This window comes from Sycon ciliatum, chromosome 2, assembly GCF_964019385.1.
Source record: "Sycon ciliatum chromosome 2, ocSycCili1.1, whole genome shotgun sequence".
NCBI lineage: Eukaryota > Metazoa > Porifera > Calcarea > Leucosolenida > Sycettidae > Sycon > Sycon ciliatum.
This window is the reverse complement of record NC_088644.1, coordinates 14,154,650-14,180,420: the sequence shown is the minus strand read 5'-3', so window position 1 is coordinate 14,180,420 and position 25,771 is coordinate 14,154,650. Positions and strand designations below refer to the sequence as shown.

The 25,771-nt window shown below is 48.3% G+C and overlaps 1 protein-coding gene across 5 annotated transcripts in view; it reads right to left on the bottom strand.

Moving 5' to 3' along the window:
- LOC135808867 (kinesin-like protein KIF23) overlaps nucleotides 1–25,771 on the bottom strand; it is a 27,838-nt gene extending 2,067 nt beyond the window's left edge. For 2 of the 5 annotated variants that reach the window (XR_010552135.1, XR_010552136.1), the window contains exons 1-28: nucleotides 25,579–25,771; nucleotides 25,409–25,501; nucleotides 25,290–25,319; nucleotides 24,332–24,440; nucleotides 24,069–24,205; nucleotides 23,019–23,116; nucleotides 19,549–19,609; nucleotides 18,978–19,087; nucleotides 18,564–18,679; nucleotides 18,022–18,143; nucleotides 17,335–17,437; nucleotides 16,739–16,824; nucleotides 15,994–16,059; nucleotides 15,704–15,757; nucleotides 12,423–12,484; nucleotides 12,099–12,136; nucleotides 11,650–11,676; nucleotides 8,195–8,256; nucleotides 7,063–7,150; nucleotides 6,843–6,895; nucleotides 6,479–6,541; nucleotides 6,266–6,313; nucleotides 5,881–5,979; nucleotides 3,687–3,743; nucleotides 3,012–3,207; nucleotides 1,247–1,328; nucleotides 531–599; nucleotides 25–116 (exon numbers count right to left, since the gene is read on the bottom strand). Coding sequence is in view for 3 of the 5 variants with exons in the window: in XM_065322107.1 (XP_065178179.1) it covers nucleotides 25–116; nucleotides 531–599; nucleotides 1,252–1,328; nucleotides 3,012–3,207; nucleotides 3,687–3,743; nucleotides 5,881–5,979; nucleotides 6,266–6,313; nucleotides 6,479–6,541; nucleotides 6,843–6,895; nucleotides 7,063–7,150; nucleotides 8,195–8,256; nucleotides 11,650–11,676; nucleotides 12,099–12,136; nucleotides 12,423–12,484; nucleotides 15,704–15,757; nucleotides 15,994–16,059; nucleotides 16,739–16,824; nucleotides 17,335–17,437; nucleotides 18,022–18,143; nucleotides 18,564–18,679; nucleotides 18,978–19,087; nucleotides 19,549–19,609; nucleotides 23,019–23,116; nucleotides 24,069–24,205; nucleotides 24,332–24,440; nucleotides 25,290–25,319; nucleotides 25,409–25,501; nucleotides 25,579–25,671 (2,309 nt within the window). In the remaining 2 variants the exon portion in view is untranslated. The remainder of the gene's footprint in view (nucleotides 1–24; nucleotides 117–530; nucleotides 600–1,246; nucleotides 1,329–3,011; nucleotides 3,208–3,686; nucleotides 3,744–5,880; nucleotides 5,980–6,265; nucleotides 6,314–6,478; nucleotides 6,542–6,842; nucleotides 6,896–7,062; nucleotides 7,151–8,194; nucleotides 8,257–11,649; nucleotides 11,677–12,098; nucleotides 12,137–12,422; nucleotides 12,485–15,703; nucleotides 15,758–15,993; nucleotides 16,060–16,738; nucleotides 16,825–17,334; nucleotides 17,438–18,021; nucleotides 18,144–18,563; nucleotides 18,680–18,977; nucleotides 19,088–19,548; nucleotides 19,610–23,018; nucleotides 23,117–24,068; nucleotides 24,206–24,331; nucleotides 24,441–25,289; nucleotides 25,320–25,408; nucleotides 25,502–25,578) is intronic. The other 3 variants (XM_065322107.1, XM_065322109.1, XM_065322108.1) reach the window with 2 other exon arrangements.

Here is a 25,771-nt window from a genome sequence, read left to right as displayed (position 1 = left end):
ACGTGACGTAAGTACATGCTCTACCTTCTAAGCTGTTCAGGGCGGCGCTGTTGCAGAGTCTCAACATCGGTGAACTGCACACTCATACCACCACCTCTGGTCTTCATCATGGCACCCTGGAACAGAAAGAACAGTTATAGTCATAATTATCGTTTTGGATTATTTCTTATGTTTAGTACACACACCACATTAGAGAGTTAGGTGTTACTGCAGCTGCTGCTGCTTTGAATTTGAAGTAGGTACGATAGGAATTGACAGGGAGTCGGGTTGCTTGGCTTGAACATCTGAAACGGGACCACATCACATCATACCAATGCATGAAACTGAGATTCAGTTGTGAGATATAAACGGGGTACTACTGTGACCCGGTGTTATAGTGTGAACCAGCAATTCCATGCCTTGGCGTCCCCGCTGTGACCTATCATTCCATGCTACAGCATTCCCTGTGCAACAGTGACTCATCCCTCCATGCTACAGTGTCTCCTGTGTGACCCATCATTCCATCCTAGGGCAACACAAGGGCAACTCACCTTGAAGAGCTGCTCCTTCACCTCGCCTATGGAATCCTCCTCCTGGTGGTGGAGCATGTAACGACCATACTGCACACAACCATCAGCAGAAACAGCAGAGAAATATAGGACAGATTTCAATGGCTACACAGAGTCCAGCAAGCCTTCTGTCAAAAGACTGCAGTGGGAGTACAACACAACATTTGACTACTCCAGCCCATTGCTCTGTGGCAATACTAATTAGTGACACCAAGGCCACAACGCAACACAACGAGCAGCGTGTGCAAACAATCTTGTTCAACAGCCCACGAGCTAACGGGCGATGCCCTGATCAAGGTGGAACCTCAAGGGCAAACACACAATGGCATGTCGTGACTTTCTCACAGCCCACGAAGAGATACCAGAGAGAACGTTTCCTCTCAAAGAACTCAACTCAAACAGACCAATCTCGACATACCTGACCAGCAGTTAAGAATAGTAACATGTATATAGGCAAATCTGAGCATACAATGCCAAGAGAAGTGATAGCGTTAAAATAAATAAATGCAGTGAGGAGACCACTCGTATCCCGGACACATCAGACACATTAAAAATCAAGTAATTTCATGTGGGATGGGTTAGATGAGATTCAAAGCAACCAATTGCCAGAGTGAATAAATGGGGCGTTGTGAAAATGCACACACAGTTTGGCCATGAGTTACAATACAGCTGCTTTCAAAAATCAACACGGAGGGCACCTCACGTTCTTGCTCGTCATGTCGCTCTTCTTGGGTATCGTGACAGTTTTGCTCTTTTTCAGCTTAGGTTGAAGTACGGTATCTGCGAAGAAAAACAATACAAACAGAAACACAGGAGTTTGTTTGATCTGTTCAATTCATTTTGCACGTATAAGAGGCTTTACTAACAGAAAAGATAACATGACAGTTCAACCATTGGTACCATCAGACAGCAAAAAAACACGGTTCAAAGTAACCTAGATCACACAAATGCAGACGGCAAACTAGACATGGCCCGATATCTGAGACTTTCGACCTTCGGGGCTACGCGGTTTTTTTGAGAAAACACTAAAAACAAATTTGTTCGCAAAAAAATCGATTCCGTCAAAGCAAAGTGCAGAGACGACAATGGCGGAATAAAATTGAAGGCGATTCTTGTGTCAGTTGGTTATTGGGCTCACGGAGCACAGCAGCCGCGATCCCATGGACGGTGATGCATCGTTCTTTGTGGATATCCTGTCAAGCGGCAACAGCGCTTCTAGTTCTGAGAGCGCATGTCAGGCGAATCGTTCGCAAGTGACACGCGGTACTTACCTGTCGGGGGCGACGATGATGAGGACTTGCCGGGCCTGGATGAGTATGATCAAGGCTAACCACAGTCTGCCTCAGCGATAGCTGCTACAGCTCCAGGCAAGGACAACCAGGTGGATTCCTGAGGGTACGCCGCTTGCAAGGTCGCTGGGCGCCCTTGCGCGAGTGGCAGAACTGTTTCCTGAGTGTCACGCCAGACCTGCTAAAACAGCACGAAATGATGCGAGTTTTCTTTGCGACGATGATCCTAAAATGTTTGGGATGGCAAGCTCGATACTCGAGCTAATAATGGCGAATCAGACCATCACGGAGCACATGAGGCTGGGCAATCTCGAGTAACATTCTGTTACTTTTGAGTTGGTGGTGTGAAACGCTTGTCAGGCTGGTTTACTGATGTTTGGAAATGGTCAGTCTCCACAAAGTGCAACAAGGCGAATCTGGACGAATCTCTGTTTGACTCCTTCACAATAAGTATGTGAATGCTGTCACATGTATCATGGTGTTCCATCAAAATCTGTTGCAGACTATCCTGTCAAGCATGTCCATCACCAGGAGAACAGATAAATCACCTCTCCTTCTAATGCTGCTATTGCTGCTGTTGCAACTACACAACCTCAATAAAGTCACGGAATGCTGGAAATGAAGTACCTGAACAGTAAAAACACTTTGCTATATTAGTTGGCTAGTGATATCACATAGAAACAATTTTTTGTGGCTCCAAACACACTGATCTTTCAAAAATGTAAAAAAAAGAACAATTCATTAACATGACTCCTGACTGTAAAATGCACTTCTACATGGTCAATATTGGTCTGATGGCCGTGAAACGAAGTCACAATACTCTACCAAGGCAAGACATCAATTTGCAATAAAAAAATCAATTTCACCAAAACAGCCCCGAAGGTCGATTTTCTCAGATATTGGGCCACATAACGGCTGGCTATTCAACCACATGAATGCACATACTGTAAACCGTGAAATTATTGCGATGGTCAAATTTCTGCGAAATTCGCGACTGCGTGGAAATCGCGAAATTTAGACAGCGCGAAAAGGAGATCCATGAAAGGTTTAGCAAGAATGCCACAGGTTTAGCAAGAATGCCATTCTGCAATCGCAAAATTAAAACCTCGCAAACCTGTCCGGATTCTGAAAACGCGAACTAAAAACGCCGCGAAAATTTCACGCTTTACAGTACCTGTCTGAAGTGTTCCCTCCGGCTTGTGTTCAAGCCATTTTTCGTCGCTCCGTCGCTTGCGTGTGTAGAGCGGAGCGGCACCGCTGCCACCATGACCGAAGGCATTCTCCTTGTCAGGAGAGTCGATTCCTGCTACCTGTGGAGAGCGCGGTGACATGGCGGTTGCCATGGGTGACATGCCAGTTGCCATGGGCTCCTGATGCAGCACAAGCAGAGCAGCAAGGTAAGCAAGGCTAAATAAGACTTGAAGCCTCCTACACTCTGGACAAAATGCATACCTATCTTATCATGGCATTTAAACATCTCGGTGTGGTCAATAGACATAGATTGCAATGTTCTAATTCTAATATGGAAATACAGTAAAACTCCCCTGATCCGGGCAAGTTGGGATGGACCACTGTCCATAACTCAGACAATACATACATACATACTGCAAGTACTGCATGCAAGAAAACATTTTTTATGCCAACCAATAGTTTTTGGAGCCGTTTTTCGTTGAAGGCAATTTTTGTAGACGGCCATGCCCGGATTACTAGTAGGGGAGTTTTACTGTAGTCAAATTATTTATCAAATATACCTACTGCATCAGCCAGAGTTAGGTGAGTGTCACACAAGAACTCCCACACACAACACACCCACCCACATCACATGGCTAAGTTATGCAATACAACTGACCGGCATGCTGGTCTGGGGCACCGTGTTCTCTAGAAGGGCAAGGCGATGCTCTTCCTCCTACAGGCACAGGCAGAACCACAGCACGTCACAACAGTAAGGATCTAACAAGATACGGTGGACAACACCAAACACGCTTCAGGCCATGTCACTGCCACACTCTTTCAGTGCATTTCCGAACGGGAGGGAAGAGTGGAGACAACCTGCCCGAACAGTAGAATACAATTGAAAATATCAGTTAGGCTTATCATCACTGTCGATCCACCTTGCTAGGTCATCTGATTCTCATGCTGCTGTTACTGCTATATGAGCCCCGGCCAGCGAAAACCAGCACTTGTGTACTTGATATCAATCATCAAAATGTGACGTCAAAGTTTGGGACGCGCAGTGAGCTGGCTTTTGAAGATTCTTTTTCGATCGAGTGGGTGTCTTTGTTGTCAAAGGAGTTTCAAGTGTCTTCAAATGTCTCTGGTCAATTGATTTTAGCGCTAGGTGAGAGCTCGTCACACGGAGGTTGAGTTTAGACACAGCGATGGCGACAGGTGTCGCGACAAAGGCTTAGGTCCAGAGTTGTCAGCGTGAGACTCCCTGTACGAAGCGGCGCTGAAAATTAGTTCGCGATCGGAATTATTTCTTTGGTGGCGATCTCGCTGAGTTTGTCCAGCAGTGGCGAGTCTCATATGCATAGCAATGAAGAGCCCTCATAAAATCGACACTGGATACTGGTGGCGACGATAGTCAGTGCTGGAGTAATAGCGACTGCGAGGAGAAGCTGAATGTCGACCCGCTGAGCGATCCGTATTTCTACATCCACAACAATGATGTTGCAGACACTGATGGAGAGCTTCTCACGGCGCAAAACAGAGCGTAGTATTATCAGTACTCTACCTTGCCAGACGACGCCAAGCTGGCTGCTGCCTGTGCTGAGAAAAAAATTATTAAAAAAAATTTCACGGTTCGCGTGAGACTCGGCTGGAAGCCGGGTTTTCCGCATCCGTAGGAACGCCACCACCCTTCAAGGATCAAGGCGCAAATGCAGCTCCTAAAGCGGTGGGAGGTGAGTAGATCAGCTCACCAGCAAGTGGTCAAAGACCGAAAATCCCATTCACTGCATCCATGTTTTCCTCGCAGGCAGGCATAGTGGGATGGTCTAAGACCATGATTGAGAAACAGAGGGTACCAGGTTCAAGTCCTGCTTGGAAGCGGAAGGATTTTTTCCAGCCGTGCTGCGACCCACAGTTAATTGGGAACTCGTGGCCTGGCACGAGGAAAACATGGGTGCTGAGAAAGGGGATCCCTAAAACTCAAACCGGCTGAACGCTTTGGGGCAACATCTTCACGTGCTACAAAACGCGAGTATTCGCTCATATCATTGAAATACAATTATGCTGAAATCATGGTCTGAGTGAAAGTGTGCAAGGGAGTGGATGTCAGTCACAGTGGTATTGGTCAGTACATCTATCAGTATGGCAAGCTTTTGGACAACACTCAAACTGCCAGCACAGAGGTCCCTGAACACAATTTGGAAGGCCAGCCACCAATCATCGTTTTGCACTCTGGTTTTGTAAAGAAGGTAGTGATGTATACGGAATATCGTCACACTTATGAACTACTCATGCCTGCAGCACCAAGAGGGCAAGCATGACTTGCATTCTGTTTACTTACATGTACCTGTTCCACATCACAATTAGAAACTGTAGGATCAACTTGCATGGAGTTACTAGGCATGGATGCGGCGCCAACTGTACCGAATCTTGACCTGTGTGACTTAAAACTCTATTTTCCATGCTTTCGCTTATCAGATTGCCACCAAACTTGATAAGGGGTCGTCGCAAAAGTTTTTTGTCGTCCCTGAAACGAACATGATTCATTTGGGGGGGGGGGGGGGGAGGGGGTGCGAGCCAAAATCGCAAGTCGACCGACACTGTACATATGACATGTACATGCATGCGATTTTCGTCGTCCAGCATAGCAGGCTGTGTTCGTTTCAGAGGGAGGGGAGGGGGTCCAAGTACGAAATGAACGATGTTCGTTTCAGGGACGACAGAAAACTTTTGCGACGACCCCTAACTTGAATGATTAATAGTGTAGAAACAATTTCGAGGGAAAAAATAATTTTTGAAAAAATTACACATGTTCAGGTTTCTGCTGGCTGGGGCTCATATATCAATATCCGAAAAAAGAGGGTGAATAGTACCTTCCTTGCTCTGCGCCGTTCTTCCTCTGCATCGTGCATTGCTTGCTCATGGCGCTGCTCATGGCGCACACGTCGCTTCTCTTCTTCAGCACTGTTGCTCTGAAGGACATGAAGCAGAACACAAAGAACGGTTGCTTCCGGGGCACACAAACACAGGTCTTGGTTCTTTCCGGCCTTTCCATCGATATCAACAGTAATTTCTGCCCTCTCAACAACCAATACGCCCCTTCAACAGGACTAAGCTTTTGAGCTATTCTTGGGGCTTGGAAAGAAGCGAGGATGTTTACAGGTCGCAAGGCTCAAAGTGCTCAGTCCTATTTCACTGTGGTGTATTGCATGTCATTGGCCTTCAGACTGCTGCCAAACAGCACTGCTTAGTTCTTACCTTTACAATCTGAATGAGATGATTTAGTTTTTGGTCACGATCATCCACCTGTCAGCAAAGAAACACAACCGAGAGACCGATCGACACAGCATACAACATCCAGAACCTTGGTCAAGTACAAGGACAAACACACACGCACGCACACACGGCAAAGCCACAACACTAGCAGCCGCACACAAACCGGTGATGTACAAACATAGACGCATCGCATACCTTGTACACTAAGTCCTGGTTGATTCGCTCCAGGTTCTCGTTGGCGCGCGCTAGAGCGTCATTCTAATTTCAACAGACACACAGACACACATACACACAGACCATTTGTTTTCCAAGCCATTTCTCAAGCAAAGAGACAGCAACACGTTAAACACAGACAGATTAAACGTGCAGTGGAGCATATAAGCACACCTTCAAAACACAATAGTAACACAACTTCACCCATTGAGTGGCCGGATCACACGCACAGCATCACACGCACAGCATCACACACACACACACACACACACACACACACACACACGCGCGCACACACACAAACACACATGCACACACATACACCGGGAATGCATACTGCACTCACCGAGGTCATCGCACCCATTGCCTGGATCAGGGCTGACTTGAACGCGTCCATACCTACAAGAGAAGGACCAATTTGCACAGACATGGTATGCTGAGAGGGAGACAAAGAAGCCGGAGGCACAACATAAGCTACGATCCAGGACCCCACACACTTGAGAACATTGCTTTCTGTACAGGTATGGTAGTTGAGCAGCAGCGACAGCAACAACGTCCATACGTACCTCTAACGACGTATTGGCAGCCGGCCTCAAATTGAGTTGTCTGACCCTCAAACGTATCAATGAATGTGGCAAAGCCTGTATACGGAGACTGGGCACAACAAGGAAAGCACACAACCCAATAAGACACTTTCATAGAATAGATCTGCCCTGTTCCCATATACAGCAGATCGATAAGTTAGTAATATCCAAGGCAATTTTCCACGACATCCAGCATAAGGCGCATGGCAAAAAGGTTGCTGTCGCTAACGACAAGAGTACATAACCCCCAAGAGTGTGCAACTGCCTGCACAACCTCTATGCAGTGTTGCGACGGCAGAACTTCACATCACCTGACATGGTTCAAAAGGTTACACTGGCAAACAGTGCAAAGTGACCACAAGAGAGTTGTACCCAAAGCTGGGTTGCGTACCACCCTGTATCATTCAAGCACAGAGTGCAAATAATGTGTACGGGTTCATCACGTGATGTGAGGTTCAGCCGTCGCAGACCCCATAGCTGGAGTTGCACACTCTTGGGGGTTATGTACTCTTGCTAACGATCATAGACACCCGCGCCAAGCATGTCTCGCTGGTGAACAAGGCCGTCGCTGAGACCCTCACTCAGTACCTCACTCAGTACACCAGCGTAGTGACAAGCTGCTTCTCAGTACAGTGCAAAGATGTGGGATTTCCCCTCAGAGGCCAAGCAGCTTCAGTACTGCAAAGATGTGGGATTTCCTCTCAGAGGCCAAACAACTTCAGTACAGTGCAAAGCCATCGGATTTCCTCTCAGGCCAAGCAGCTTCAGTACAGTGCAAAGATGTCGGATTTCCTCTCAGCGGCCAAGCAGCTTGTTCTGACGCAGATTAGATAGCCCTCTACTGGCACAAGGACAATCAGACCCGCAATGGCACCAGCAAACAGGATGAAAAGTTCTACAGTGCATTCGACAGTTCGACACGTGCCCAGCACACATTGCCGGAACGTGATCCCGCAGACACTGGAATTTCATCAAGCACAGCATACCAATGTATACACGGTGACTCAACTGCGCATAGACTGTAGTACATGAAAATAAGAACGGTCTAGGCTAGGAGGCTGACTCCCCAGTTCTTCGGCGACCGACAGTGCTGTACTAGAAGTAGAGAGCTTACGTCTGGTGCTGGTGCTACCTCCACGCTGAACGGCAGTGAGTCGCTGCTAGGTGCTCGGCCATCTGCAGGAAAGGCAGTGCAGAAGCAGGAACAAACAAACACACACACACAGACACACAAACAATAATTGCAGCAGCGGACGTCCATTTGTTTGAAACATGGAGATGACAGCTGTATGCAACTCCTCACACCATGGACAAGAAAAGACCACAACATTCATTACCAACCACACAACAAGCCGACCTGTTTGGGAGCTATTACGCGTTGTATTTCCAGGAGATAGGCAACAATTGCCGTATGCAATATGCAATATTCTGGTCCAATGCCAGAGCTAGTATTGCAAGCACCGCTGTGCGTTAGTATGGCCAATGCCGACACTAACTGGGGCAACAATTGCCCGGCGAGAATTCAGACGTGTCAATACACGAGCATGCAGTAGGGATACACTTGTGGGCGAATGTAGGCGCACTTGGCTCAATGCCGGCCTGCCCACGATCCCTACTGTTGAATTCAGATGTGTCAATACACGAGCATGCAGTAGGGATGCACTTGTGGGCGAATGTAGGCGCACTTGGCTCAATGCCGGCCTGCCCACGATCCCTACTGTTGAATTCAGATGTGTCAATACACGAGCATGCAGTAGGGATGCACTTGTGGGCGAATGTAGGCGCACTTGGCTCAATGCCGGCCTGACCCACGATCCCTACTGTTGAATTCAGATGTGTCAATACACGAGCATGCAGTAGGGATGCACTTGTGGGCGAATGTAGGCGCACTTGGCTCAATGCCGGCCTGACCCACGATCCCTACTGTTGAATTCAGATGTGTCAATACACGAGCATGCAGTAGGGATGCACTTGTGGGCGAATGTAGGCGCACTTGGCTCAATGCCGGCCTGACCCACGATCCCTACTGTTCTCCCTTACGGGATGGCTTAAAGGATGCACTTGTGAGCGAATATAGGCGCACTTGGCTCAATGCCGGCCTGACTCACGATCCTTACTGTTCTCCCAAAAATACAACATGACCCAAACAGGATTTATCGGCATTACTATTTACAGCAATAGATGCGAGCGCCGTCCAATGCGGCTGCCCATTAGCATAGTGGGCAATGCGCTCTACGTACCAGATCTGGAACAACGCTGCTGGCACTGATCAGTCCCTGGTTGTAGCTTGCCCTGGCGCGGGGGCGACAAGCGTCCGGAGCGCTGCAGCGAAGCGTATGTCGTGCTGGAGCTGTCCGCCAGGCCCTGGCGGATGAAGTACCTGGTTGCGTCGTCAACTGCTGAAGGGTGGACTGCGCTGGTTGTGTCGGCACTGCGTCGGCAGTTGGGCTGCGAGTCCAGAAGCGTCGACAACCTGACCCAAACAGGATTTATCTACATTACTATTACACTACAATTGATGTGAGTGCCGTCCAATGCGGCTGCCCATTAGCATAGTGGGCAATGCGCTCAACGTACCGGATATGGAACAATGCTGCTGGCACTGATCAGTCACTGGGTATGGCTTGCCCTAGTGCGGGGTGACAAGCGTTCGGAGCGCTGCAGCGAAGCGTATGTTGTGCTGGAGCTGCCCGCCAGGCCCTGGCGGATGAGGTCCATGGTTGCGTCATCAACTGCTGAAGGGTGGACTGCGCTGGTTGTGCCGGCACCGCTTTGGCAGTTGGGCTGCAAGTCCAGACGCGCTGACAACCGGACCCAGACAGGATTTATCTGCATTACTATTACACTGCAATTTATGTGAGTGCCGTCCAATGCGGCTGCCCATTAGCATAGTGGGCGATGTGCTCGAAGTACAGGATCTGGAACAATGCTGCCGGCACTGATCAGTCCCTGAGGTTGGCTTGCCCTGGCGCAGGGCGACAAGCGTTCGGAGTGCTGCGGCGAAGCGCATGCCATGCTGGAGCTGTCCGCCAGGCCCTGGCGGATGAGGTCCATGGTTGCGTCGTCAACTGCTGGAGGGTGGACTGCGCTGGTTGTGTCGGCACCACTTCGGCAGTTGGGATGCGAGTCCGGCAGCGCTGACAACCTGACCCAAACAGGATTTATCTGCATTACTATTACACTGCAATTGATGTGAGTGCCGTCCAATGCGGCTAGCCATTAGCACAGTGGGCAATGCACTCAAAGTACAGGATCTGGAACAATGCTGCCGGCACTGATCAGTCCCTGAGTGTGGCTTGCCCTGGCGCAGGGCGACAAGTGTTCGGAGCGCGGCAGCGAAGCGCAAGTTATGCTGGAACTGGCCGCCAGGCCCTGGCGGATGAGGTCCATGGTTGCGTCGTCAACTGCTGGAGGGTGGACTGTGCAGGGTGTGTCAGCACTGCGTCGGTAGATGGGCTGAGAGTCCGGAAGCGCTGTACTCGAAGACGAGTAAGAGACTTAGCAGGATCATTGCAGAGTCGCCGTTGGGCTGAGAGTCCACATCAGCCGGTCTGTTGAACGGAAGGGGGAGGATCTAAGGCCAAATGGTGGTGCCTTATCTACATGGTACGAACCTTCCCAAAAATGCCAAGCCGGGGCCAGACATGAGGGGAAACAGGCCAAAGCCGCCAGGCATACTTCGTGTCAGCTTTAGAGAGGAGAGCTCAGCATCAGGGACCTAAATTTCCGAGCCATCTTCAAGATTATGGGCTGGTGCGAAAACAGCTCCGGGGGCCCTGGAGGGGTGGGCTGCTGCGTAAGTCGCACAATACGTGCTCCATGCGTCGCGAACCTCCTCCCGACTAAAGTCTCCCAGGCCAGGGATGGGGCTGCAGTTGCCTCGGCTAGGTTCTGCTCCGCTGCCGGAGCGGCCAAGTCCTCGCGTACGGTAGTCTGGAGCCAACTTCAACTCGAGCAGGTGAGTCCGCGGAGTAGGTTTTGTTCCTGTCGGGTCTAAATAATTGCGGGATGCCAGTGCGTTTCGCAGCTCAGCAGAGCGCATTTTGGCTGGACATCGCTCACTGACAGAGACATGGTTGATCGGATATTGATCAGAAACTGGCTGCGATTGTCAAACAATTTGACCGTCAACGCAGCAAAGCAAAGAGCGTTATGGCTGGACGTCGCTCACTGACAGAGACATGGTTGATCGGATATTGATCAGAAACTGGCCGCGATTGTCAAACAATTCGACCGTCACTGCGTCGGCGCAGCAAAGCAAACGGAGCGTTTTGGCTGGACATCGCTCACTGACAGAGACATGGTTGATCGGATATTGATCAGAAACTGGCCGCGATAGTCAAACAATTTGACCGTCAGCACAGCAAAGCGAAGAGCAAGAAACAACAGCATGGCGAATTGGAGTAATGCGCATGCTCCGCACAGTCCCGTGCGGAAACGCGGGAATTCGGAGTGCGTGCATGTTATGCATGTACAAGTGTTGCTTATGGCAAGGATGTTGGTGTGTTGCTAACTCCACTTACCGTGCCATGCACGGAAACTTATATTTGATGAAAACATGAAATTTACCTGCCATAGCCTCAAGAGCGTTGTTGACTGCCGAGCAGCAAGCAAACAGACAAGAAACACACAACAGCAAAAAATGACTCCACATGAACACGTATATTTAGTGCCCAAAAGTCCCAATGTTTGCTGCCAATGCAGTACAGTACAGTGCAGTGCAGTACAGTGCTGTACATAGTGGCTCAGGTGTACACTAGTAGACAGGGTCACAAGGAGCCAAGAGCAGAACCACAGACCAGCGAGCAGTGTGGTGCCACCACCCTTGCACGTACTCCGGAACAGAGCGATAAGTACACTCAACAGCAAAATGACTGAACTCAAACACATATTTTAATAGTGGCTATCAGTCCAAGACTTTGCCAATAGGGTATCCAACAAGGGGCCAAGAGCTGTATCGAGGAACAGAGTGAAATCTCTAAGCAGAAATCCTTGACAATTAGGGTCTAAGAACTTACTCTGCCGCCTGCCAGCAGCCAGTCCCGGTATGTCGAACCTGATCAAGTCAAGCCATTGGGCACACATCCAAGCACACGCACACACACACATCCAAGCACACGCACACGCACACGCACACACACACACACACACACACACACACACACACACACACAACCAGGGTATATTTGACCAATAGCGAAGAAGACAAAGCAACAACAACAAAAAAGGAAAGAGGAATACCCTAGGTTTATCCAAGTTTAGTGTTTGCCGTGTCGCCGACGAAGCCAAGACTTTCAAAAAGCATTGAAAGTCAGAAAACTTGACCAAACCCATTTCCTTACTTGACTGCCTGACTCCTTGCAACGGTGACCTCCTGAGTAACCTCGGCAAACTTCATCACATGCTGCAGTACACACACAAAAAAGAACAAATGCACAGACCAGCACAGGTAACTCCAAATTGACATAAAACAGAAATATGGTACATTATTCTGGGCATACTGTATAACACCTTTATTTCGGTATAATTTAAATTTCGGTAACTTCGGTACTCGTCTTGGATCACCTAATTTAACATTACACCTAAATTTTCCGAAATACCAAAAATATGTAAAAAAATCATGAAAATCACTGTCCAATTAAAAAAATCAACTTGTCTACTGGTATAGTACAATATCTACATAATTATACATACATGTACATGTGGAGCCTAGCCAGCTAGCCGGAGATATTACGGTAGTGCAAGAGCCTTTTTTTTTGGTACCATGCATATCGAATTTATCCTTACACCGAAAGGTCAGGGGTTGGCTTTTACCGAAATTTTACAACACCGAAAATAAGGTGATACTGTAAGACATGTTATTATAACGAGTCGCAAATTTAACGATTGTCCAAAATTCATAGGTTAACGAGAAGATATGTTAAAGGGGAAGTTAAGGCAAAAATTAAAATTTCACCAGTTGTAGTCTTCGGGGTGCTGAGTCGAATGGTCTTGGTCCGAGAAAGCTGAGACGCTCCCTTCCTACTTGAATCCCAATCGAACTCGCGCACTTCCACCGAAACTGGGTGACTGCGCCCTACTAGATGGGGATTTGTATGCAAAATGTCACTAAAAGGGCCATTTCGTTCTTATAAAAGCACGGATCACCGCGATTGGCCCATATGTTATAGTCTTTTGGTCGCTGAGTCGACTGGTTTTGGTCCGAAAAGGCTGCGATGCAGCGTTCGCCCCTAATTCCCAATCGAACATGGTAGAACAAGCGGTCACGTGCTCCTGCGTACACCAGTCACCTGGTCACCGTGCCTGCAGGGTACAACTTACAGCCTGTTTTGACCTTTTTTGGGTGCAGTCCTGTCACTCAAGTTGAACCTTGGTGTGAAAGTTGTCGCCAGCTGGCGTGGTGACCAGGTGATTTTGGCACCCAGGAGCACGTGACCGCTTCTTCAACCATGTTCGATTGGGAATAAAGGAGGAACGCTGCATCGCAGCCTTTTCGGACCAAAACCAGTCGACTCAGCGTCCAAAAGACTACAACATATGGGCCAATCGCGGTCATCCGTGCTTTTATAAGAACGAAATGGCCCTTTTAGTGACATTTTGCATACAAATCCCCATCTCGTAGGGCGCAGTCACCCAGTTTCGGTGGAAGTGCGCGAGTTCGATTGGGATTCAAGTAGGAAGGGAGCGTCGCAGCTTTCTCGGACCAAGACCATTCGACTCAGCACCCCGAAGACTACAACTGGTGAAATTTTAATTTTTGCCTTAACTTCCCCTTTAAAGGGGAAGTATACCCTAAAATCAAATTTTCACCAGTTGTAGTCTTCGGGGTGCTGAGTCGAATGGTCTTGGTCCGAGGAAGCTGAGACGCTCCCTTCCTACTTGAATCCCAATCGAACTCGCGCACTTCCACCGAAACTGGGTGACTGCGCCCTACGAGATGGGGATTTGTATGCAAAATGTCACTAAAAGCGCCATTTCGTTCTTATAAAAGCACGGATGACCGCGATTGGCCCATATGTTGTAGTCTTTTGGACGCTGAGTCGACTGGTTTTGGTCCGAAAAGGCTGCGATGCAGCGTTCCTCCTTTATTCCCAATCGAACATGGTTGAACAAGCGGTCACGTGCTCCTGCGTACACCAGTCACCTGGTCACCGTGCCTGCAGGGTACAACTTACTACTAATACTAGCCTGTTTGACCTTTTTTGGGTGCACTCCTGTCACTCGAGTTGAACTCGAGTTGAACCTTGGTGTGAAAGTTGTCGCCTGCTGGGGCGGTGACCAGGTGATTTGGGCACCCAGGAGCACGTGACCGCTTGTTCAACCATGTTCGATTGGGAATAAAGGAGAAACGCTGCATCGCAGCCTTTTCGGACCAAAACCAGTCGACTCAGCGTCCAAAAGACTACAACATATGGGCCAATCGCGGTCATCCGTGCTTTTATAAGAACGGAATGGCGCTTTTAGTGACATTTTGCATACAAATCCCCATCTCGTAGGGCGCAGTCACCCAGTTTCGGTGGAAGTGCGCGAGTTCGATTGGGATTCAAGTAGGAAGGGAGCATCGCAGCTTCCTCGGACCAAGACCATTCGACTCAGCACCCAGAAGACTACAACTGGTGAAAATTTGATTTTAGGGTATACTTCCCCTTTAACGATCTTGCAGTATTCTGCCATGTCCACACACAGCATATATGAAGCAGTACGGCCTCAACGGATCTTATTATAACGAAGAAATGTCATCCGTTAAAACGTTAGATTTGCTTCCTCGTTATATATACATGTCTTACAGTATACAGTAACTTTTAAGCTCTCATCACCTGTTCAAGGTGCGACCCTCAACGCAAAAGGGCAGTCAGTGCCCTCAAGCACTTACCAGTTATGCAGTACATAGCCTCTATATACTACCAGTGACTGGTCATGTGTGGGTGCAATGAGGTGTGTGATGCACACTTGCTCACACGCACACACAATGGCTGGCCTGACAATGTCATCGTCACACTGCACTACCCGATGCATCACCGGTCAAGTGCTCGTGAAAACACCCCAGTTCGCCAGCAAATGCTCTACCCGGAATCAGCATAAACCCAGCTCACATCCGCCGATTTGCAACCTCTATGAATCAGAGCGGGTGCCATTTTCGTGCTTGCAAGTTCCGCAACGCCTGCATGGGACTCCCAACTACAGCTGCGCTCGGTGAAATCCGACCCAAAGTGCAAAGCTGGCACCGTGGACCAGTTCTGATTACATCATTGTATGTGTACGTCCAGCCGCATTCATTCCACTTTCAGGCCGTGCAAGTTGAGGGCGCCAAATATGCACTCAGGGTTGGATTTCACCGAGCGCAACTGTACATGTACGTATCACAAGTGTCCCCAAATGCCCGTTCCAGCCAGTGATATCAGCACAACTTTCTCTCAGGATCTATCCGCACACATACATACTCCTCACGCAATTTTCAGTATCCCTAAACTTGAATCTGCCTACCCCCTCCCCAACACGCATGTTGTGCCTTTTCACACAACGCCCAAATCCGTTCCACAGATGTTGCCCCAGACAAAGGCAACACAGAGGATAGCACACAGAGGATAGCAGCACACATGACGCAATGCACACTATTGCTTACCAGCATCTCATCAAAGTCAGAGTTGGACGAACTGCAGCAGATGATCATGCGGACCTGCACACACACACACACACACACACACACACACACACACACACACACACACACACACACACGTGCACACACACATACACATGCACACATACATTCAACATGGCATGTGCACAGAACAGAAACGAGCACAACTGAGACATGGCCACACCATGACTATACATCCATGTGGGTGACAATCCAGGTCCATAGATAAATGTGTCCCTACATAAACCTCAGCCAACAGCAGAAACCCCTACCTTGCCATCTCCCTCGAAGAAGTTCTTGAAGAGCTGGGTTATCTTGGAATCTCTGTATGGCACGATCTAGAAAGTCAATGAGAACCAACACATAACAACACTGCTTAGTATGGCTAAACCGAGGGAGACTATTATTCAGGAGATCAGAAACACTTTCCTGATGGTCACATGCCTGTGGGCCACATGAAATCAGAAACTAACAACTTATGCATTCAGAGGACATACCGTATATTCTCTATTATAAGCACAGGTCTCCATTACTAGCACAGTCTCTAATACTAGCACACTGTGAGCACCTTTCGAAACATTATAAGCACAGTCTCTATTATTAGCACAGTCTTGGTGGAAATCAATGCTGCATGCATGATATCTAGCATGTATTTCTTCTCGACCTGTATGGATGTATTGGTTGAAAAAATATAAGCGCAGTCTCTAATATAAGCGCGGGGTAGAGGGGTGTTGAAAAAATATAAGCACGGCGCTTATAATAGAGAATATACGGTATTAGCATGATGTGCCGGGGGTCCAAGTACCACCAATCTCATGAATAGGTCAGTGTCCATGGTAATGTCAACAAAGAGGTATTTTACATAACAAGTTCTGCCATGTTAACATGCTGCTTACTGGTGCATTTAGCATTCGTGCCAACACAAACACCGGTCTAACATAACTGAAGAAATCGGAAGATCGCCTTGAGACAATCCCTTCATGACGGCTTAGCCTAGGATAGCACTAAATCACTAACCTTCTGTTGCTCGGGAGGTTTGTTCTGATTATCTCGTAAACACTCTAAACACGTTCTCAGTACCATCAGAGACTGGTTGATATTCCCTAACACAGACAACAGCAGCAGCAGCAGAAGGAACACACATTGCGGCATGGGCGAATGCTAGCCAGAGCATGTGTGGCACCAAGGAGTTGTTCAGCACAGTGAAGTTCAGCGTGAGCGACGGCTGTGTAGATATATCATCGTGATGAAAAATGGCACTGAATGGGGGAGGCAGTCACCCGCTGTGTTCGGTCATTGCTACACATGCTTGCATCGACATGCTGCACATGTTGATGTTGGTACACTGTGATATGTACAGTAGTTGTCTTGTTCTTTTGTCAGAGCCATACATGTACCTGCACATAATTACCGTGCTCAGTCTCCACTTGAGGTATGCAGACTTAAAACCTCCAAGGAAACGAATTTCTTGCGTCAAATTATGTGTGCATGTATGTGCGTATTTGTGGACGAGCAGATGCACACATGCACGCACATGCAAGCATGTAGACTTGTACACACAGGGACCGAGTGGATAAGTAGCTACATTATACAACGAGCAGACAAACACCTACCAGCTTCACGCAAGCGTTCACCGACGTTCTGCGTGCGGACAGCACGTTCTGACCCTGCCAAGTCCACCAGAGAAAGCTGGCTAACCCGGAGGTAGTCGGCATTCTGCAATGGGTAATACACAATACACACAAATGGGCCAGCACGTATGGAACAAGCAGATAATCAGTTTTGTCCAACTTTGAAGAATGGCAGCTCAATCCATTTCGTCCATGAACTTATTGAAGGGCTTGGCAAATCGTCGTCAGTCAGGAGTTAACTTCAGTCTTTGGACAGGATGACATTGATTCCGGGTGAGTATTTCTGCTTTACCGTAGAAGATAACTGCAACAAATCATCGAACTAGAAACACTCACGGTTGGCATGGGACCTAGGCAGACTGAGTTTTCTACATCCATAGAAACACCACCACCCATCAAGGGGCAGCTCCTGAATCAGTGGGAGGTAAGTAGATCAGACCCACTCCCAAATTGGCTGTCAAAGACCAGAAATCCCATTCACTGCATTATGTTTCCCTCGTACCAGACCAGACCAGACCAGAACATCAAACTTTGCTCTATAATAACTTTGTAGGCCGCATCCCATTTCACACTTAGGGACGCAATATGTCAGTGAGCTGAAAAAGCCAGCCCCATTTAGGCTCGAACTGGACGTCCCAAATGTGCTGTGACCAAAGCGTAGCGACGTACCAACAAAACGGATTTTCCTGCCTCATCCAGAGGCGCACGGATAAGACGAATGTTGAAGATACTGTGACTGCGGCTGGATTCATGGTTCAGCTGAGTATGCGCCACGCGACGCTTTTTCTGACCTAAAGTGCAGCGGCACACACACACACACACACACACACACACACACACACAACAGGTTCAAAACCAAGATGAGAAACACGTAGGCATGTACATAATATGATGGATTTAAGGAACATCCATGTCCGATGGAGATCAATGCATGAAGGAAACACCTGCCCCATGGACAAGTAGCGTGGCCTGATCAGTCAATAACAGTGCGAAGATAAGAGTGACATGAGTGACATGCACCAGCCATCCTACACATATGCAGCCTTGCACCCCGCTAAACGGGGGACCAGCCACGCCCCTGTACGTTCCATTACTGCCATCGGAAAAAGTGTCACTGGAACATTTCAAGGACGGTGAAAACATTGCGGGGCCCTCCGTGATCAACAGCAGGTCACATACCCTTGTACCGGTATCAACAGCAGGTCACATACCCTTGACAAGCTGTTCGTATGCTTCTTCCGTAGATGTTACGGGTACTTCGGTCACGTCACTGACGTACATTTGGTGCCGCCCTGTGTCTTCACGCATTCTCTTACTTTGCGGGCCCCTGGAGCGGTGAATAGCACAAACATAGGAATGGGCGAGGGTCAGGAGTACATCAAAACAAGAGTCCACAACTAGGAGTATGCAACTGTGGGTATGGATCAGGAAAGGACCACGACTGTATCGTAGCATGATCATACAAGGCCGTGCTGCAATGCAGAACCGGTTGCAAGTTCACCAGACCTCATCCCTTTTGACATTTGGTCAGTGTACAAGCTTCAGGTACAGCTTTGTGCATAAACTCTCATTGCTTCCATCAATGGGGTTGGAAAATCGAGCTAGGATGTTGTGAACGCACTTACTTATCACGCATGTCTTTATCTGGTTTTGCATCTTCCAGCAGATCGAAGACGTAATCATTGAAAATCTCCACAAATGACACCACAACACCGTACACAGAATCGGGATCAACCTGGTGTCAAGAACAAAACACACACACACACACACGCACACACGTACACACACACGTCCACACACACACACACACACACACACACACACACACACACATGTATATACAGAATATACACAAATTGAGGGAACCAGTGGCCTTGACGGAGTGCAGTAGATTACGACAGGGTGGATAGGGAGGGTGCCTAAGTCGGTGGTAAGCTGTGGTCAAATCATGAATGGAATCAGTGAATACTAACGAAAAATAGAATATCAAATGTAACATGCATACTAGTATCATCTTCAATGCTTCAAACACAACTTCGGTTTCCTATTGTACTGTTCTTTACTTTCTTGAATCAAACCACACAGCTCCTTGGAACTACAACCATTCGCCGCAGCACCCAGAGAACTATGCGTTCTGAAACGTTAATCCACCCCTGCATTATGAAGAAACCTTTCCAAAACTACAGCTGAACTTACATCATCGAATACAATTGAATCAGGAATACGAACAGTGTCTGCAACACTAGTCTCCTCGTGGCTGCGGGAAGTGAGAAAGTAGAAAACAGCACACAGTCGAACACACGGGATCTGTTCAACAACAGTGTTTTGGAGAATAGTACCCAACTGGCAACAGCACACTCTGCCACCACTACACCGTTCTCTGTAAACGAAAGTCCTGGCAGAGCTAGCAACTTGTTTTATAATTTGAAGTGCTGGCAATGCGGAGGTGAAGAAGTCAATCAAAGTGAGAGAAATAGCAACAGCAGAAATGCTGCACAAATTCACAGCTCAGGGGGTCATAAAGTAGAAGATGAAGAAGAGTGCGAGTGCCTACAAGACACATACCACTCGACAATCTCCTAGACATATGACTCTTTATATTCTAGGAACTAAGATGGTGAGCCAAGGCGGTATATAGAGGAAGAGAGGAAAACACGGGGGAAATAGTTATGTGTTAACCCTTTAAGTGCCATAAGTGGTTGACAAGATTTTCCTGTCAAGTGCCACGATCAGCTGAGCAGGAGTACTTTCTGAATGCCACGGTCAGCTGGTTCTCACCCTTCCCTCAGTGCCACGCAGATTTTTGCAATTGTGCTATTTTACAGTTATAAACTTCAGGACGGCAAGTGATGGTGATATATTGCTACTACTCAAAGATAATGTATACATGATATGTTCAGAATATCATCAGCAACATGTTTCAGAGCTCAGCATGCAGAAAAATAGTAATGCCAATGAATGCAGCAGTGTCAAAGTGAAAATAAGTCAGCAAGACGGAAATGCGCACATACACAAACTTAGTTTGCAGCAGCGGTACAACGTAGCAAAAACTGCTTGTGGTATGGAGATAGTTGCTAAATTTCACAGCAGTAGCGCAAGGTTATGCACTAGTCCGCGTACCGTACTCTGTAGTCGTGCAGGGTGTGAAAGCGCTGGAAGCATTCACCGGGACACATCATGCGTACGCACTGCACGCACTGCCAGCTAGTTTGCTTCCGGTGGTCCGGTCGTCTGCTGCACACAACGCAGTCTCGCTTCCCTTCAACAGCTAGCTGCGTACAAAAGTGTCGCTCAGTTAGCCGAGCTGTGTCCACATCGTCAGTAGTTGCTGGTACAGATCTGCGACGTGGTTCACCAATCGGCCACTGTGTTTCAGTGAACAGGGAAGCGATGAGCGCCTTGTGGAATTCCTTTCCGTCAAGGTCTTTGCCTGTCATTGCGTTGTAGATTATTTTTGCGTTGTGCACCGAAATTTCCAGCAGCTGATGGAAAAGGATCAGGTACCAACGGCGGTGACGATGCGGGAATGCGTAGTAGCTCAGCATCTGATCCGCCTCGTCCACGCCGCCCATCAAACTGTTGTAGCTGGCGATGCATGATGGCTTTTTCACGGACCGAACTCCTTGAGGCGCACGCCGGTCGCGAATATCTACATCGACAACTTCACAAGAGTGAATCGTCGAGAGAACTGTCACTTGCTTCTTGTCCGGCCAGGAGCATGTGAGAACTGTTTCATCTCTCCAGAATCTCGGCGGCGTGCCCTTCTTTTTCTTGTCCTTACATGCTGGTGGAAGCCCTTTCCGATTGACTCTCACTGTGCCGACAGCTCCCATTCCACGGCGCGACGACAGCCACTGAAATAAGGTAGGTGACGAATAATAATTGTCCATGTACACTACGTGCCCTTGGCCGAGGTGTCGAACCAATTTCGCCACTATCTGACTGCCCTTCGATGTGTCGGCCATGGCTACGTCTCGGCCCTCGGCCATATCCTTGCCGGTGTACAGAGTCCACTCGTATATGTATCCCGTACCCGGCTCCGCAAGGACGAATGCTTTCACGCCCCACTTGGTCGGTTTGGCCGGCATATATTGTTTGAATGATAGGCGACCCTTGTACGCAATCATTTGCTCATCCACAGACACATCCCTCTTAGGGTAGTAGGACAGTCTGAAGCGCTTGACGATTATGTCCAGGAATTTACGAATCTTGGCGAGAGGGTCTCGATACCTGCCGTGCTCGTCATACTCGATGGTTGTGTTATCCACGAAATGAAGGCACGACAGGATCAGTTGGAAACGATTCCTGGACATAACCTTGGCAAATCCGGGTGTCTGGTAGAGCCAGTCCGTCGTCCAATGGTCTGCCAGCGCTGGTTGCTCCACGATGCTCATGGCGAGCAAGAGTACGAAAAACACTTTCATCTCGCGTGACGAGATGTCATGCCACTTGCGCATCCGGGAGCTTGGAAAGTGAGCGCCGAGGGCTTCCAGTTTTCGCTGCGCATACAGATTTGTTTGCGTGACGGCTATGTCCACGGCTTCATCCGTGAACATCATAGCGAAACAGTCTGCCGGCGAGATGTTTTCATCGGCCTGTGCCGTTGGCCCACGTTGGCGAGTTACTCCCGGCAGCCATGCACTCGCATCCGCGGTGTCGTTGTCAGCCGTGACGGTCCGCCAGTTCCACACTCGCGGTTGTTCTTCGTCGTCTTCGTCGCTTCCTTGAAGGTCGCTATCGTCATCTTCGCTACTGCCGACATCGAAGCCTTCGAACTCAGACTCATCAGACTCACCGTCAAAGATTCTGTGGATTTCACCGTCAACTTCCTCCTGTGTCATCTCTACCTCTCGCGCTGCGCCTTGAGTCGCCATTGTCACTCGAAAGTGTTTGAGTTTTGAACGAGCGTTTCTCGCTTTTTATAGATACGAACACCCGGTTTTTTCTATTGAACTAGATACCTCCACCCACGGATAACGCCAGGTCAAAAGCGTGGGACGGAGCTACAGACCTCTGGTACTGTAGGACACGTCCAAAAATACCCCTCCGTCGGGCTCTTCATAGAGCCTTGGCATTCCCACACAGAAGTGTGTCGGACTCTCTACGTCGCCCGTGGCACTGTAAACTAGAAGTACACAGGGCTCATTTCGGCAGCCGTGGCACTTGACAGGTGACAAGCCAGGGGCTCTTTTCGTTGACCGTGGCACTTAGAGGGTTAAGAGTCCACCAGCTAAACTAGATCTTGAATAGTCAGCCTGAGATGTGCATAATTTAGCACAAAACTGACCAGGAGAACTGAAACATTCAATGGCATGACAGTGCAGGAGCTTGAGCACAGCTCGACAGCGCTAACCAACCTGGAGGTTCACTTCTCACTCACCCCTCCTAACATCTATATGTACTAAGCAGTGATAAGCAGTGTCTGCTACGTCATCACACCCCATTACTCGTACTCGTCCTAAACCCTAAGTGCAGTACCATTGGCCAACGCGTCCTCATTTACAGAGACACGTTACCAGAATCACTACACGATTCCAGGGTGTGTGCACGGCCTCTCAATATTACGAGAGTAGGCACACTCAGATTCTGCCAAAAGAACGCACATGAGCTGTGATAAGGAGAAAAGACCAGCAGACAATACGCAGGAATGTGTTGCCGCTACTTACCGCCGCCTGTTCCGGCCGGGATACAGACGCCTGCGCTCTCTTTCGGCTTGCGCCTCTGTATTGATTTCAAACGAGTTCTTGCCATTGGACATGAAAGTCTAGCAGCACAGAGAAAACCCAAACACAGGTCATAAACTGATAATGTTAGTTTAAATCAACAAATTCTCCATCGGTGATTGCCAAATCCATGAGCTTCACAGGACTTAGGTTCGGTAAGAAGTCGTCCGCAGTTATAATTGCAGAATGAAAAGATTCTGTCTGGGAGCGAGTTGGGGGCCTCTGCTTAGTTTAGAAACCGGTTGAACCTGTGCAGTGTCTAGTACAGTACAGGTAGAAATCTGTTATACTTATAGCGTAGTTTTTTGAAGAAGTGAAATTTGATCATTATAGACGATTATCACTACATGCAATTGGACAGGGTAGTACTTCAAAGTATGTAAGTGATAACTTTACGACTTAGTCATGATCACATACACAAACAGATGTGCATTATACATGTAAATACCATACCGGGACTTGTAAAGTACAAAATAACAGCTGCATCTACTCTATGACCACGCTGCAGATTACTCTTATAACCGGTTTAGTTAAGAGTTGAAAAGATATTTTTGCTTTTAAATTTTGAAGATGGTAACATGATAACGGGTATATTACTATAACCGCAAACCCTATAGCCGACCTCTACCTGTACACGAGATGCATGCGGTCAATGCGGTGGGTGGGTGTGTCGGCTGAAACAAATCTTTCCGTTTCTTGTAAACATGCAATAACTATGGGCGGAATAGGACACTGGATTACAGTCAAGCTTCAGCATAACGTACGGTACCAAAAGCCAAACAAGCAAGTACTTTATAGCTGAGGTAATGTACGATATCCAAAGGCAAAGGACCGGTATAGCATAAGGCCGGGTTCTCACAAATCGTGTTTCAATCCCAGAGTATATGTCCAGGGTACATGTACTTTATACTGAAGTGTCACTGTAGTCCTTGTGCTGGGAATCAAAATGGCACTTGTGACAGCGGAACATCTGGTCATGACCAATGTTCTTACATATTTCTTGGCCTGCAAATGCTGGATGCTGTTGAAGATAACGTCAAGGCACCGCGGTAGAATTCCGGGATCCTGCGGCTCGCCCGTCATAGTATGTGTTTTACCAGAGCCAGTGATACCGTAGGCAAAAAGAAGACCTGTCCAAAAAAAGAAAAGAAAGTAAAAAGCACGCACGTGCACAACAAAGGCAGAATAGTAGAGTAGCAAGGATTTGCCTTAACCAACAAGCATAATACATGCACCCGGGTAGGACCGATGCTCACCGTTCTTGGTGTTTAGCAAGTCCTGGACTAGAGGCAAGCCAATCTCCTCAAACACTTCTTTCTGTGACGAGCCAGCGCCGAATGCACGCTGAAATGAATGCTGATGCTGCTGCACACAGAAAGGAGGGCATACGAAGCACATACAGTCAAATCTGCCGTTAGCGACCTCTGCTGTAGGCGACCATCTACCGTTAGCGACCGATTTTCCGTGCACCGACGGTTTCACATACAAACTGATCTGTCCAGAGCGACCATCTGCTGTGCGCGACCAGCGACCGCGATTTCATGCACGGTGGCTGCATTCAAATCTGCTGTAAGCGACCGCGACCCAGGTTCAGTAAGGTGCGTCAGTAAGGTGCGAAACTGTACTTGCCAGTGCGCTGTCAACTGCAAAGTGTGAAAATGCGCTGTCTTGCAAGTGCGATCGACTGGCGCCTAGCCTGTACTGAGGCTGTGCTGTAGCTCTCAAGTCCAGGCAGTGTCGATCTACTGCCATATCGCATACGCGTACTATACGGGTATGGTCGTCGTTGAATATCCAATAAAAATGATATTAAAAATCACATTATTCTCGTCGATTTGAGTACATGGAAGCATATACCTGGTATGCCGGATTTACCATACATCTGCCGTAGGAGACCACCTGCCGTAAGCGACCGCTTTTTCTTGCACCAAGGGGCGGTCGCTTACGACAGATTTGACTGTATTATAGTACTCACTGGACGACAAACGCAGTCAGATAAGATAACCATGCTTTGGCAATGAGTGCGTGTACATGTACGTACAGTCGGTCTATGTCGGCAATGTACTACATGACTGACATGTACGGTTCTTTGTACTACACTGTATTACTAAGACTAACATGATCACATAGACCGCTCCTCTACTCGCATAATACAGCATAATTGGAGCTGCTGAAGAAACATGCAACGCCCCCAGAGAGACAGTGCACGCTCACCTGTGCTTTCCGGCCATACTGAGACGAGCCCTAGAAATGAGCACACAAGAATAAAGGCAACTAACATTTAGCCGACCGGTCAAGAACTAGAGTAGATTTTCGCCACAACGAATACATACCTCTGGCGCAACCAGAACCATATCAGTCTTGCCGACAACACGCACGCATGGTCCATTTTCAGAGCTGCGGAGAGGCCTCAAGCGACCAAACACCTGAAGACAAGTACACAGGACCAACTCCTCATGTTCACGGATTGTTCGCCTCCAGTCAAACACCACAAATGACTTGCCTGCACTTCTTCGCGCGCGGCATTGGGCCTCCGAGGAGTCTTGTGCGGAGTCTTGTGGGAAGCAGACTTAGAGGGAGTCTTTGGATAACTCATTTTGAAACGAAGAGAGGAATATTGAAAAGAGACCACAACATTGAACCAGAACCAGGAGGAATACTGCCTTTTCTCTTGTCTTGCACGTTTTCTTGCTGCC